Source organism: Chondrus crispus, genomic scaffold, assembly GCF_000350225.1.
Source record: "Chondrus crispus Stackhouse genomic scaffold, scaffold_187, whole genome shotgun sequence".
In the NCBI taxonomy this organism is placed as follows: Eukaryota; Rhodophyta; class Florideophyceae; order Gigartinales; family Gigartinaceae; genus Chondrus; species Chondrus crispus.
In genome coordinates this window covers 31,385-42,509 of record NW_005179059.1, presented here as the reverse complement: position 1 = coordinate 42,509, position 11,125 = coordinate 31,385, and the positions used below count along the sequence as shown (strand labels likewise).

General features: G+C 53.7%; 2 protein-coding genes across 2 annotated transcripts; both read left to right on the top strand.

The window, feature by feature from the left end:
- Positions 1–5,327: 5,327 nt before the first annotated feature.
- Positions 5,328–6,215, top strand: CHC_T00003376001 (hypothetical protein). The gene is made up of 2 exons (XM_005714640.1): positions 5,328–5,449; positions 5,543–6,215. Exons 1-2 carry the CDS (start codon positions 5,328–5,330, stop codon positions 6,213–6,215), a joined length of 795 nt encoding a protein of 264 aa, XP_005714697.1.
- A 124-nt stretch (positions 6,216–6,339) lies between these two features.
- CHC_T00003375001 (hypothetical protein) lies at positions 6,340–6,849 on the top strand. Its single transcript, XM_005714639.1, has 2 exons — positions 6,340–6,420; positions 6,484–6,849. Exons 1-2 carry the CDS (start codon positions 6,340–6,342, stop codon positions 6,847–6,849), a joined length of 447 nt encoding a protein of 148 aa, XP_005714696.1.
- Positions 6,850–11,125: the final 4,276 nt, after the last annotated feature.

Sequence of the window (11,125 nt, the reverse complement as noted above, 5' to 3'; positions counted from 1 at the left end):
CTGTAGCGGCGCATGCTCATGCCCCAGGCCGCTCTCGCCGTGAGCGCAGAACCGCGAGTCGCCTACGCGCGCGGCACCGACACTATCCCCCTCATGGAGAGGCCTTCCACAGACTCGCCTACCACGCGAAACGCCCCGACCTACCGCTACGTCGCGTCGTCCCCTTGTGCGTGTGCGATGTTATCACGAAGACCCCCGCTGCACGGGAAGCGGGAGGACACTAACGCCACGTACCAGAGCTCGCGGGAGGACGAGCGGAAGAGGCCCCCGGCTCCGACGAGAAAGAGGGTCGATGTGGGGAAGCAGGAAGGGGAAAGCGGACGGGTAAGTGTGGCATAACGAAGAGCCACGCACCATACGCGGTAAGAAGTAATCAAGACAAGTAGAGTGGTCGAACGGACCCCGAACCCAAGGGAGGATGTCCTCCCCCCACTTTGGCGTGCAGTACACCCAGGTCCTCCCTATCCGTCCGGACGCAAAGCGAGACCCCGACCGGCGTCCAGAAGGGACGGGGACGCAGTGTGCGCGAAAGTTCGAGGGCACGGCGCCCCCGCAGCGTGCGATCGCGAGGAAATTAAGCGGCACGCCCCCGAAGGACCGACGAGTACCATGAGTGGAAATGCCACCTGTCCCCCCCTCCCCGTCGCACGGGTCGGCAAATTGAGGTGGGGGCAATTGTGGGACGGCCGTACTCGTGCGAGAGTCATAAAGGAGACGGCGTGTACGGGGACAGGACAGCAGCGGATGGCTTGGCGTACGGACGTGATGTATCAAGAGAGTCCAGATGCTGTCGGAGGGCTGGTGCCAGGGGACCATGGCGATGACACGAGCGACTGGCTTGCGAGAAGACACCACGAACCCACATTTTGACGTGAGGCTCGTGGTGCACAGCGGACCCCGAGCGACCTTATGAGGGAGGTGTATGGAGCTCTACCGGCATTGTGCTGGTGAAGAAAGACACCGGCGAACCTGAGTTTACAATTACGGGCGGTTCGAAGAGGATTCAAGGGGAGCGACCATCAAGGAACGGATTGCGAAAATATATGGAGATGGCAGGTACCGTGAGCTCGGACGGGGAAGCTGTTCCAGAGAAAAAAAGGGGGAGCGTGCTCGCGAAGATAATTGCGAGTCATGAGGCGCTTACCGGGCCGGACGCAGCATACCATTCGTAGTGGACCGGCACGGGGTAAACTCTCGGTAGGGTATGGCGACGGAAACGGATCGGAGGATGCCAAGACAGATTGGTACGACGTAGCCAACATTATCGACAGGAGGGTTATCACATTGGCGGCCGATCGGACGATGAATGAAACAAGGTTGGATCACAGAAGGAACGCGAGAAGGCAAACGCGTAGAACACGGGAATTCTGTCCTGAGTTAAAGGCGCTCACAGGACGCGCGCAAAGGGGGCGCGGGGCGGGACACGAAGGACACCGACCAGAGATCGGGATCGACGAAACGGACGGAACAGAGGTAACGGACCGCAGCAGCTACTCGGTCGGACATGGCTCTCTATACAAATACCCGTGGACGCGGACGTCCCCGCTTAAGGGGGGGCCGTGTAGTATAACCCCCCCTTGGGGCTTTATTTTAGATTAGATCAACTCAGAATCGGATCGGTTACTGTAGGGCTCGATGCTCTACAGTACCACCCGGTGTACCCCCAAGTACAGGGGGCGCACGTGTACACGTGTACGCGCGGGACCGAAGAGCGCGCACCCACGTGTACTGTCAGCCCCGATGGCTGACAGTATTACAGTGTCGACCGACCACTACAGTACGTCGCTACAGTACATCGGTACTGTACTACTATGATAGGTGATTATGTACATTAAATATGGAGGGGACCGGCGGCGGTGGAGGAGGACAAGCACGGACTTGTCACCCACCGACCGTCAAGGTCCGACTTCCCGCTTATTCTAAGGTAACGCTCGCTAATTACCTTAGAGCGGCACCGAGCGCGGGTTGAAGACGCGCGCGGTACGCCCACGAGTCGGCTCCGCCTCCGCCCGTCGGTACTGGATCGTTACCCAGTACCGCGCCGGGGCGTCGAGGCGTCGAACCGCTCGCGCGTACCGGCGTCCTCCCCGTTCCCGCTCTACCACGCTACCCGGGCCCGCTGCCCGGTGCCGTTAGCTGGTGTCCTGCTTCACCCCCGTCTTCCCGATCGACAAGGGTCTCGGTCGAACTGTGCATACACCCCTATCGCTGGGGGTGTTTATGCTACACTCCCCACAGCGAGTTTTTTTATGGATCAGCAATTCGAAACGGAAATTCTGCGACGGTATTCATGACAGATTACAACCAGAGAAGACTGCAATCAACAGGATTCTTCCCTTTTACTTTTCTTGATACATCGTTCGGCCGGAGTCGTATGGAAAGCGATGATGGAGGGGGGAATATATGCAATCTCCTGGAAGCTCGGAAGGTACGCTGGGTTTCATTGAGGCTCATTTTTCATGTTTCCAAATGAGATGGATCCTCTGTGCTCACAAGTTCCGGACTGAAAGGTAGAATTGCGGTCATCGCGCCTTACCGCCACCTGGTCCATCTGATCCGCGAAATCGTCTCAAAAGAACTCATAGGGGCCTGGATATCGTAATTGACACTGTAGACTCCATGGAAGGTGGACAGCGAGATATTGTGATATTTTCATGCACAAGAAGCAACGATAACGGCACATACGGATTTCTCACGAATCGCAGAAGGTTGAATGTAGCTTTTAGCCGAGCTAAGAACCTGCCCGTGGTGATTGGAGATTCTGAGCATCTATTCAGAGATACCTGTTTTCGATTTTTCATAAGCTGTTGCAGAGACTCCCGTGATGGAGCCGGTATGATGACAGCACGGCCTAGCAAGGGTGATGAAATTGCAAAGCCAGTCACAAGAGGGGGTTCAATGCATCTGCTTCGTCGTCGAAGTGGATACGATCTACGCCCGAAAGAGACGCCGGGATGGTTGAAAGATGATGCGGGAGGATCAAAATGCGGAAGAAATGAATGAATCACGGCTTGGGGTACCCAGGATTCAGTCAATGATTCGCCAGCCAAGTCAATTAAGGAAACACGGTGATGACTACTTCATTTGCAAGCGCATGCAGACTGCCCCTTTCTGAAATTTAGTTCAGTAGATGAAACAAAAATCGAGTTTCCGCGTCTTTTGCACAAAGAAAAGATTCAATCGGTCGCTCTGAAAGACCTTTAGAATACCAAATACGACGCTTCTTTGACTTCGAGGCACTCCGAGAGCCATTATGGGGCCTCTTGATATTATCGCAGACCAAGACAACGTCTTTCGTTATTTGTTCCATGTGTACAGTACTCAATTTTTTGCTGTGAATTGTTTGACGGCACGCTGGACAAGGAGCCGTAACATAGACGCTCCGGTCAACTAACAGTGCACTGTTTGACCTCAAAGAGTAGTGTTAGACATTTTGAGTGAAACATGTGCTCACATGTCAATGGCTTTATCACTTCATATCCAGCGCGATCTTTCTCCGCATCTTATTTTTCCTTTCTGGTTCCATGCATCCATACAAAGAGTGGCACAAGGCAAACAAGGCAAACATCATCAGGAAAATCCCTGGCCTCTGGTTGCAACGCTTTCATCTGAAGTATGCCTTCGAGATGACAATTAAGTCCCGAGACAAGACGTGCTGATCGTTTACGTTTTATAAAGGCAGTAAAAATCTCATTATTGTAGTCACGTTCTCTACAAGACACCATAAAGTCATTTGTGCGCACCGCACTTGTGTCGAACACATCTTCAAGCGTGTCCTTGAAGTAAAGAGATAAAGAGCATGTAAACTTTACTGACAATGAGCTGCATCTTCTGCACCCCGCGGGGCACCCATTCGCGACCTCTTGTACATCTGGGAGCTCATTGCAGGCCGGAAATTCCGCTTTCTTAGCCATCTGTTGAGCCATTAAATGGGAATATCGCACGCACTCGCTTTCTTGCCGATCGGCGCTACGCTCAAGGGATGATTACCAAACTAGTGGCCGTTGTTGCAAAGAGTATCTAGGCAGATATTGCCGATGCCCAGATTTCAGTGTCCGCGATCCGGTGCCCCAGATTTTGCGAATAGCTGGACACGATAGAATCATATAGCCATCCGATTTGTGGTACGCCAGATTTTGCGAATAGCTGGACACAATAGAATCCTATAGCAATCCGATGGAGGTTTTGAAAATGTTCGGTAGTTTTCCAAGCCTCTTTTTAGTAGCCAGCAGGAAGCCCTCCTTTTAATCCAAATGAGCCTTCCCTAGAAGAAAATATTAAATTTTTTGAGTGCACCTACAGTGCAATTTGAGATTTTTAGCATATTTGAGTGCACTGTGAACGCCAATTGTTGCCGCTGAGGGCCACACAATTCCTATTGGTGGCACTTGGAGTGCACCGAGAGGGCGGCATGAGTGTATGATAGTTCTGCACTCATACCGCCCGCCGTAAATGCTATGTAATCTGGAGTGCGAGGTGAGTGCACTGTGCATTGCATGCTGCATCGCATTGCGTAGTGCACTCACTTTGCACGCAACTTGCGTCTCAGTCCATAGTTTAGATGGAGGTTGGAGGCGAGGGGGTGGAATTGGGAGCTCGGCGGTCAACTTGGTATTCGTTGAGACGAGAAGATGGTGGGCAAGTCACGTGCAGCAAAGCAATACCACTTTGCTGCTTGCGCTTCTTGCGCTGGTTGATGAGCTGCGTAGAGGGCCAGAGGTCAGAGGAAGCGACGTCGTTCCTAAGCCTAAAGGTCAGGCTCCTGTAGACAAATCAAGCCAAGACGCAAATAAGACCTTGGCACCCACACAAATGAAAGGTGTATCTAAAGCGAAAATGCCAAAGCCTGCTGTCAAGCCTGTGTTGAAGTGGCAAGCCGATGCTCAGCAGACATTGCGCCGCGTTCCCATCGAGGGAACAAGCGGAGGGATGTCGTACACCGTCGATAACGTCATGATAATTGTAAGGGAAGGCACATCGAAGCCAGTCCGTCGCTTTACGTTTTCTACAGTTGACGCAAAGATCAGGCCAGATGGGGAATGGACTCTGGAGTTTTTTGAAGGTCGCGATGGTTCCAAGAGTTCTTTTGCAGAGCTTTCCTGAAAGAAAAATCGCGTCAGAATCAAAAAGATGGTGAACAAACCATTCGTGTTTTCGGTCACGGTTTTGGGTCCGTCTGGACAGGAAAAAGGTAGCGATGTGGCAAAATACTTCCTTCTTCCATCTACAAAAACCTACGTTTGATGTGTTTTATGACGCATGTATGATGTACATCGTGGATGTAGTGAAAGAGAAACCCCGGCCGAAGACGGTAATGTTTCAACCATATGATTGTCATTCTTAATGATAACGACCAAGTATCTCCGCCCACAGGCACCAAAACGGTCGCCGGCGTTCGTCCGTCAGGTGCTCTCAGTGATTATACTTCTCGCCTCATGTCATCGAGGCCGTTCCAGGATATGAGAGGTATGGCCAAAAGCTTCTCCAAGCTCTTCCCAGTGGAGATCCAGGACGTCGCAGCGCAGGTTGACGAATATACGAGGGGCATCATGGCGCAGGGAGGTACGCTTTTCGAGGAGCTTGGTTTTTATTATGTTGGTCCCATTGATGGACACAAACTTGATACCCTTGTTCCCGTACTCGAGAACGTCCGCGACATGCCTGGCAACAAACCCGTCTTGATCCATGTCAAGACTGAAAAGGGCAAGGGATACCCCCCCGCGGAGGCTTCCCTAGACAAATACCACGGTGTCGCCCGTTTTGACGTCGGCACCGGCAAGCAGCATAAGAGTGTCTCCCAGACCCCCAGCTATACCTCCGTCTTTTCAAAAGCATTGATCGCTGAGGCCGAACATGATCGCAAGGTTGTCGCCATTACAGCGGCCATGCCCGGAGGCACTGGTTTAAATATTTTCGGGGAACGTTTTCCGAAGCGGTGCCACGATGTCGGCATTGCTGAGCAACACGCAGTGACGATGGCTGGAGGCATGGCATGCGAGGGATACAAGCCGTTCTGTTGCATCTACCCAACCTTCATGCAACGAGGTTACGATCAACTCATTCACGACGTTTCCATTCAGAAGTTGCCTGTACGATTCATTCTGGACCGCGCGGGACTCGTCGGAAACGAAGGACCAACGCATCATGGCTCATTTGATCTCGCCTACATTGGTTGCATTCCTAACATGATAATCATGGCCCCCAGCGATGAGTGAGCTACAAAATATAGTCGCCACATCATTGGCAATTAACGATAGCCCCTCTGTCGTGCGCTACCCTCGTGGAGTTGGGGTGGGTCTTGACGTTATTAATCAGAAGCTTGGTGGCAAGTATGATGTGATGCCAGAAAGAGGTCATGCGATTGCGATTGGCAAGGGTCGCATCATTCGCAACAAAGCTCCAAGCCCGAAGGAGGGTTCAGTCGCAATTCTCAGTCTAGGAACCAGGCTCTTGGAGAGCGTGAAAGCAGCCGAAGCTTTGGAGGCGAACACCATCCCTGTCACGGTCGCTGACGCTAGGTTTATGAAGCCTTTAGATCGAGATCTGATTCGCAAGCTTGTCAATGACCATGAAATTATCATCACTGTGGAGGAAGGTTCGATCGGTGGGTTCGGAGACCATGTGCTACACTTTGCTGTGCTCGAGGGTATGTTGGACGATGGAAAGGTCAAGTTCCGCCCCATGGTTCTACCAGATCGATACATTGATCATGGCAGCCAAGGTGAGCAGTACGAAGAAGCTGGACTGAGTGCATCCCACATTGAGGCGACAGCAATGAGACTGGTAGGAAGGTCTGCTACAGTGTTGACAAGTGCACGTGCCCTTGATCTTAACCAGATGCAAAAGTGAAGGATGCACGCAATTGCTTATGGCAATGAAGCGATAGGATTAGAATTCTCTCTTGGCTTTCGATGCTCGTCATTGACGGATGTCGTCAAGATATACACCTCTGTAGCCCTTTTTCCGAACCACGGCCAGTCGTCGCAAGAGACTGCCATAACATTTCTGCCGTAGCAGCCGCGACGATGTATCAATGTAATAAAATAAACCCGAAAGCAAAACGAAAGCAGCAAAGCAGATCGTATCGAAGGCCTAGCGGTAGACACTTTTAGTCAGGTTGTTGATACTTGCGCGTACGCGGAGGAGAGACCAGGTAAATTTTGTACCACTTCTTGTTGAACCCTACGACGGACCCACACGCACGACATTTCCTCTCATCTCTCGAACGCGCTGCGCCCGTGAAAAGGCACGAAACGGGCAACCCGCAGATGGGACAGTCTCCTCGCATCAGCGACGGCTGGCCGAGGTCGAGATAATCGAGCATTACAGGGGTGACTTGGTTTGACAACCAGAAGGTCAGCATAACGACGTACGAAAGAATGTCCAGTCGAAATCGGCCGGCGTTGGTCACGGTGATGCGCATCTCCATCTAGCAGAGCAAACAATATGGTGAAGACGGACGCGGTGACAAAGGACATGAGGACAGCAGGGAGGTAGAGCAGCATGATCTTGAGGCGCTCTTCGCTGGCATCGGAAAAAAGAAGGCTGTTTTCACGCAAAACGGAGAGACGCACATCATATCAAGACAAGGTGAACAAAATTGGTAAGAGACGCACAAAAACGAGACGAAGATGCGGGCAATCAACAGCGTTGCTCGCGTGCAAAGACGCACCATTTCAATCTCTCTTCAATCTTGTCGACAGCCTCAATCGTCTGGGCATCCCTGATAAATTCGGCATCGACCGGAAGCGCGCGCCTCTTCGTGCCCCCTTTTCTTGGCTCCAGCATCGCCGTCGGCCTCTTTGCCAGCCCCGACTTAAGAAGCTTAGTCTTGAGCTTGTTCAAGTCGTCCTCCGACATCTCGAACTCCTCCCTCACGCGGCGGTCAAAATCCCTCGCACTAGTAGCCTGTATCCAGATCTTCTCCATGGCGCCCAGGCGGATACTGGCAGAACCAAGATGATCCAACTCGTCGCGCAGCGTCTCAAACTCCGAGTCGCTGAACATGGGCGTCCCCTGGTAGTAGGTCTTCAGGGCCTCCAGGAAGAGGCCTTCCAACGCCATGACCCACTCGTCCGTTTCTGAGAACTCATCAGAGTTGTCCTCGGACGAAGGGGGGGTGGGAGGCGTGGAAGACGAGCTGGTGACGGGAGGGGGCTGGGGCCGGCAGGGCGCGGGCGGAGGCGGCAAGGAGTAGAGATGGGCGGCGTAGGGACAGAAAGTGGATTGCGAGAGAGCCGGGTTGCAGGCTGCGCGGCGGAGTGGGCGGGCGCGGCCGCGGATGGTGCGGCGGCGTGGCGGCACGGTTGGGGGCTCGGAAGGATCCCCATCGCGAAATGTGACGTCTGAGAGTTCTGGGAAACGTACTACATCCAAGCCGATTAGCACGCCCGGACGCATGAAGATCAACATTAGTGGTATTGCGGACAAGCAAGCGTCAACAGCTCAGAGGCAAACACCTCACAAAAAGACGGCCGCAGTTGCCGAGCACAAGATCGTGGACGTACAGGCATCCCAACGGACCTTCGGGCACGGCATGCAACAACACAATGTGAAACTGCAGCTGCTGGCACCCACTACAAGACCTGTTCCCTCGAGCCCGAAAAAGAGGCCTGCCTTCCGCTTGGAAGAACGAGGAGAGAGTTCCATGAAGAAAGCAAGGCTGGCCGTCCCGAAAAAAGGCCCGTGGCTGGAGCACATGCCGAGGGGAGCGTGCAGTGGAAGCAGTTTCAACCTCAGTCTAGTCTGAAACGTACGCCACAGCCCCTGATGAACACCACCTTGGAGGCTAGCAAGATGAAGGCGTTGCCAGTACCGGGTGCATCAACACGGCCTGCCGTGGCGACCTCCAAACCGATTTCCGTTGTGATGCAACCAGCCCCTGCCATGACCGGCAGCGTGAATATTTCGTTAGAGGAAAAGGAGGCCTTCGAGCTAGATGGGAAGCGCTTGACGGACGTACTCGCCGTGATCAAGTCTGCCGTGAAATCTGCTGGAATTGGCGAGGCCCACAAGCCAGCATCCCTCTCGCGATGCGAGCCGAAAAATGTGTCAGACTTTTTCGACAGACTGACGCCGCTAGCTCGTATGCGGACGCCGCGGATGTTACTGAGGGGGAGGTTGATATTGACGAGCATGAAGCAGACAAGGCTAGCGGCGAGGGCGAAGACGCTGCAGAAGCCACCGCCCACCCCGGGGACAAGGGAGCTAGAGTTGATTCCAAGGGAGACGTTGGACAGTTGTTTTGTTGCCATTTTTAAAAAATAACCAATTTTTGCCGTTTCTAAATATCCCACACTGTCCAATTGCGGAACGCTTTCGTCACTCCTCGAGAGGCCATGAACATGATCATTCCCGAACCGCAACACGCTTTACGGTACATTACAAACATCGAATCAACAGTCGTGATTCCAAAAATCCGCAGTGCATCCGCTCAAAAAAAGTGCATCCGCTCTTCGAGGCGTCGCAAACACGATCGCGCCCTCTTCGTGCTCCCGTTGATGGCGAGTTCTCGATTGGGCACAAACGCTCTACTTCCCCCCGGCTCCCCTCAGCGCAACACCCCACTACCCGACCATAACGCTATGCCACTGACACGGCGTCGTGTTTTGCGTGCGCCGGTGCCGGCTGCCTGCATGTTCACGCACGCTGCCTTGCCTCCGCCCAGCCCAGCCTTTCGCTATCACCGCCACAACCTCCCCCAAGCTCTGCTTTCCGCTTTGAAAGCAGAGCAAAGCCGTAAGTTACTAGGTGACCAGCGTGAAAAATCTCTCTCTTCCTGATGTTATTCTGACTTTTGTGGTTCTCTATTTACTGTCCTGCACGATCACCTGATATGTCCATGTGGTCGTCAGACACGCGCTGGCAAGGGTCAGCGCGGAAGTTGGGGCAGTGTTTTTATCAGAACGGTTTCCAGTAACCGACAGCTTGCCTTGCAACCTAGAGTCAGAAGAAACGGTACATTTACCTATGCCTATTTGCCTACACCTACGGCCCCTCTCCTGATCCACCGTCACAAACAGCTTTGCATCAGTACTTGAAATGTATGCATAGAATCGCAGTATATCTGCCTGCCTGCCTATGATTGCAGATGCTATCCGCGGGGGAGGGCTGTTTGTCTAAAGACAATGCTGAATCATCGTCGTGCAGCAAATGATCGTTGTGTGGCCAACGGCCTTTCTGAGATGCTCCCCAGGGGCCCTCGAGTCGGGGACGCGGACGATGTCCTGCAAGAATATGCTGCCATTATTAACAGCGCGATAGAAGGGACCGGCTTGTATGCTGGTCGGGATGAAGGAACGAGCCTCAGCAGACCCCACAGAATCAGTGCTTCACGGTCAGATATAAATATTGACTGTGGAAATGAGCACGATGCAGATGCTCTAGAAGAAGACGCTCCATTCGCAGCCCCAGAACCAGTTGTGTCTAGACAGCTTCTTGATATGAGAAGCGAACAGCACATTTCAACAGACAATTACGGCGGTCCTAGTGAGAGGAACGAAAATAGTTTGCAGCTTCCAGCAGGGCATGGCACTCCGGAAGTAATTCCGAAACCGACGATTCTGGAAATGACCGTTCATGAGAGTGGTCATGACATTGCTGCTAACCCGTTTCGAGCTGTTTTCGTGAGACAAGGTATCTCAGAGCCGGGACGCTCAGATGCTTCGCAGTATGCAATTTCGGAGCCGCGCGCGCGTGTACAAGTCGCGGCACGAGGGCAGCGCGCGCAGCACGGCCGCGGCGACGTTGCACTCGTCTGTAGAAGAGAGGAGAGAAAGAGGGAGAGAGAGATAGATAGACAAAGACACACAGGACGCGGAGGTCAGCGCTCACGCGGCGGAACGCACAGCTCGGGGCGGATCAAAGAAAGAGTGGGCAAGTTTTCGTACCGTCATGTGGGTCGAAAAGCACGTCACACGGGCAGGCGGAGACTCTGAGGGCGTCTCGGGGTGGGGCGGACGGCGAGCGGTGCGAGTGCTCGGTCGCGGGCGCGCTCTGCGACGTGCATGAAGCCAACGGGGGCGAGGGTGAGGGTGTCGGGGTGGACCAGGACGCGCGTGGAGGCCCACCCGACGTCGAGGACGAGCGGGGCGGGGCACACGACGGCGGCCATGGCGGCGGCGAG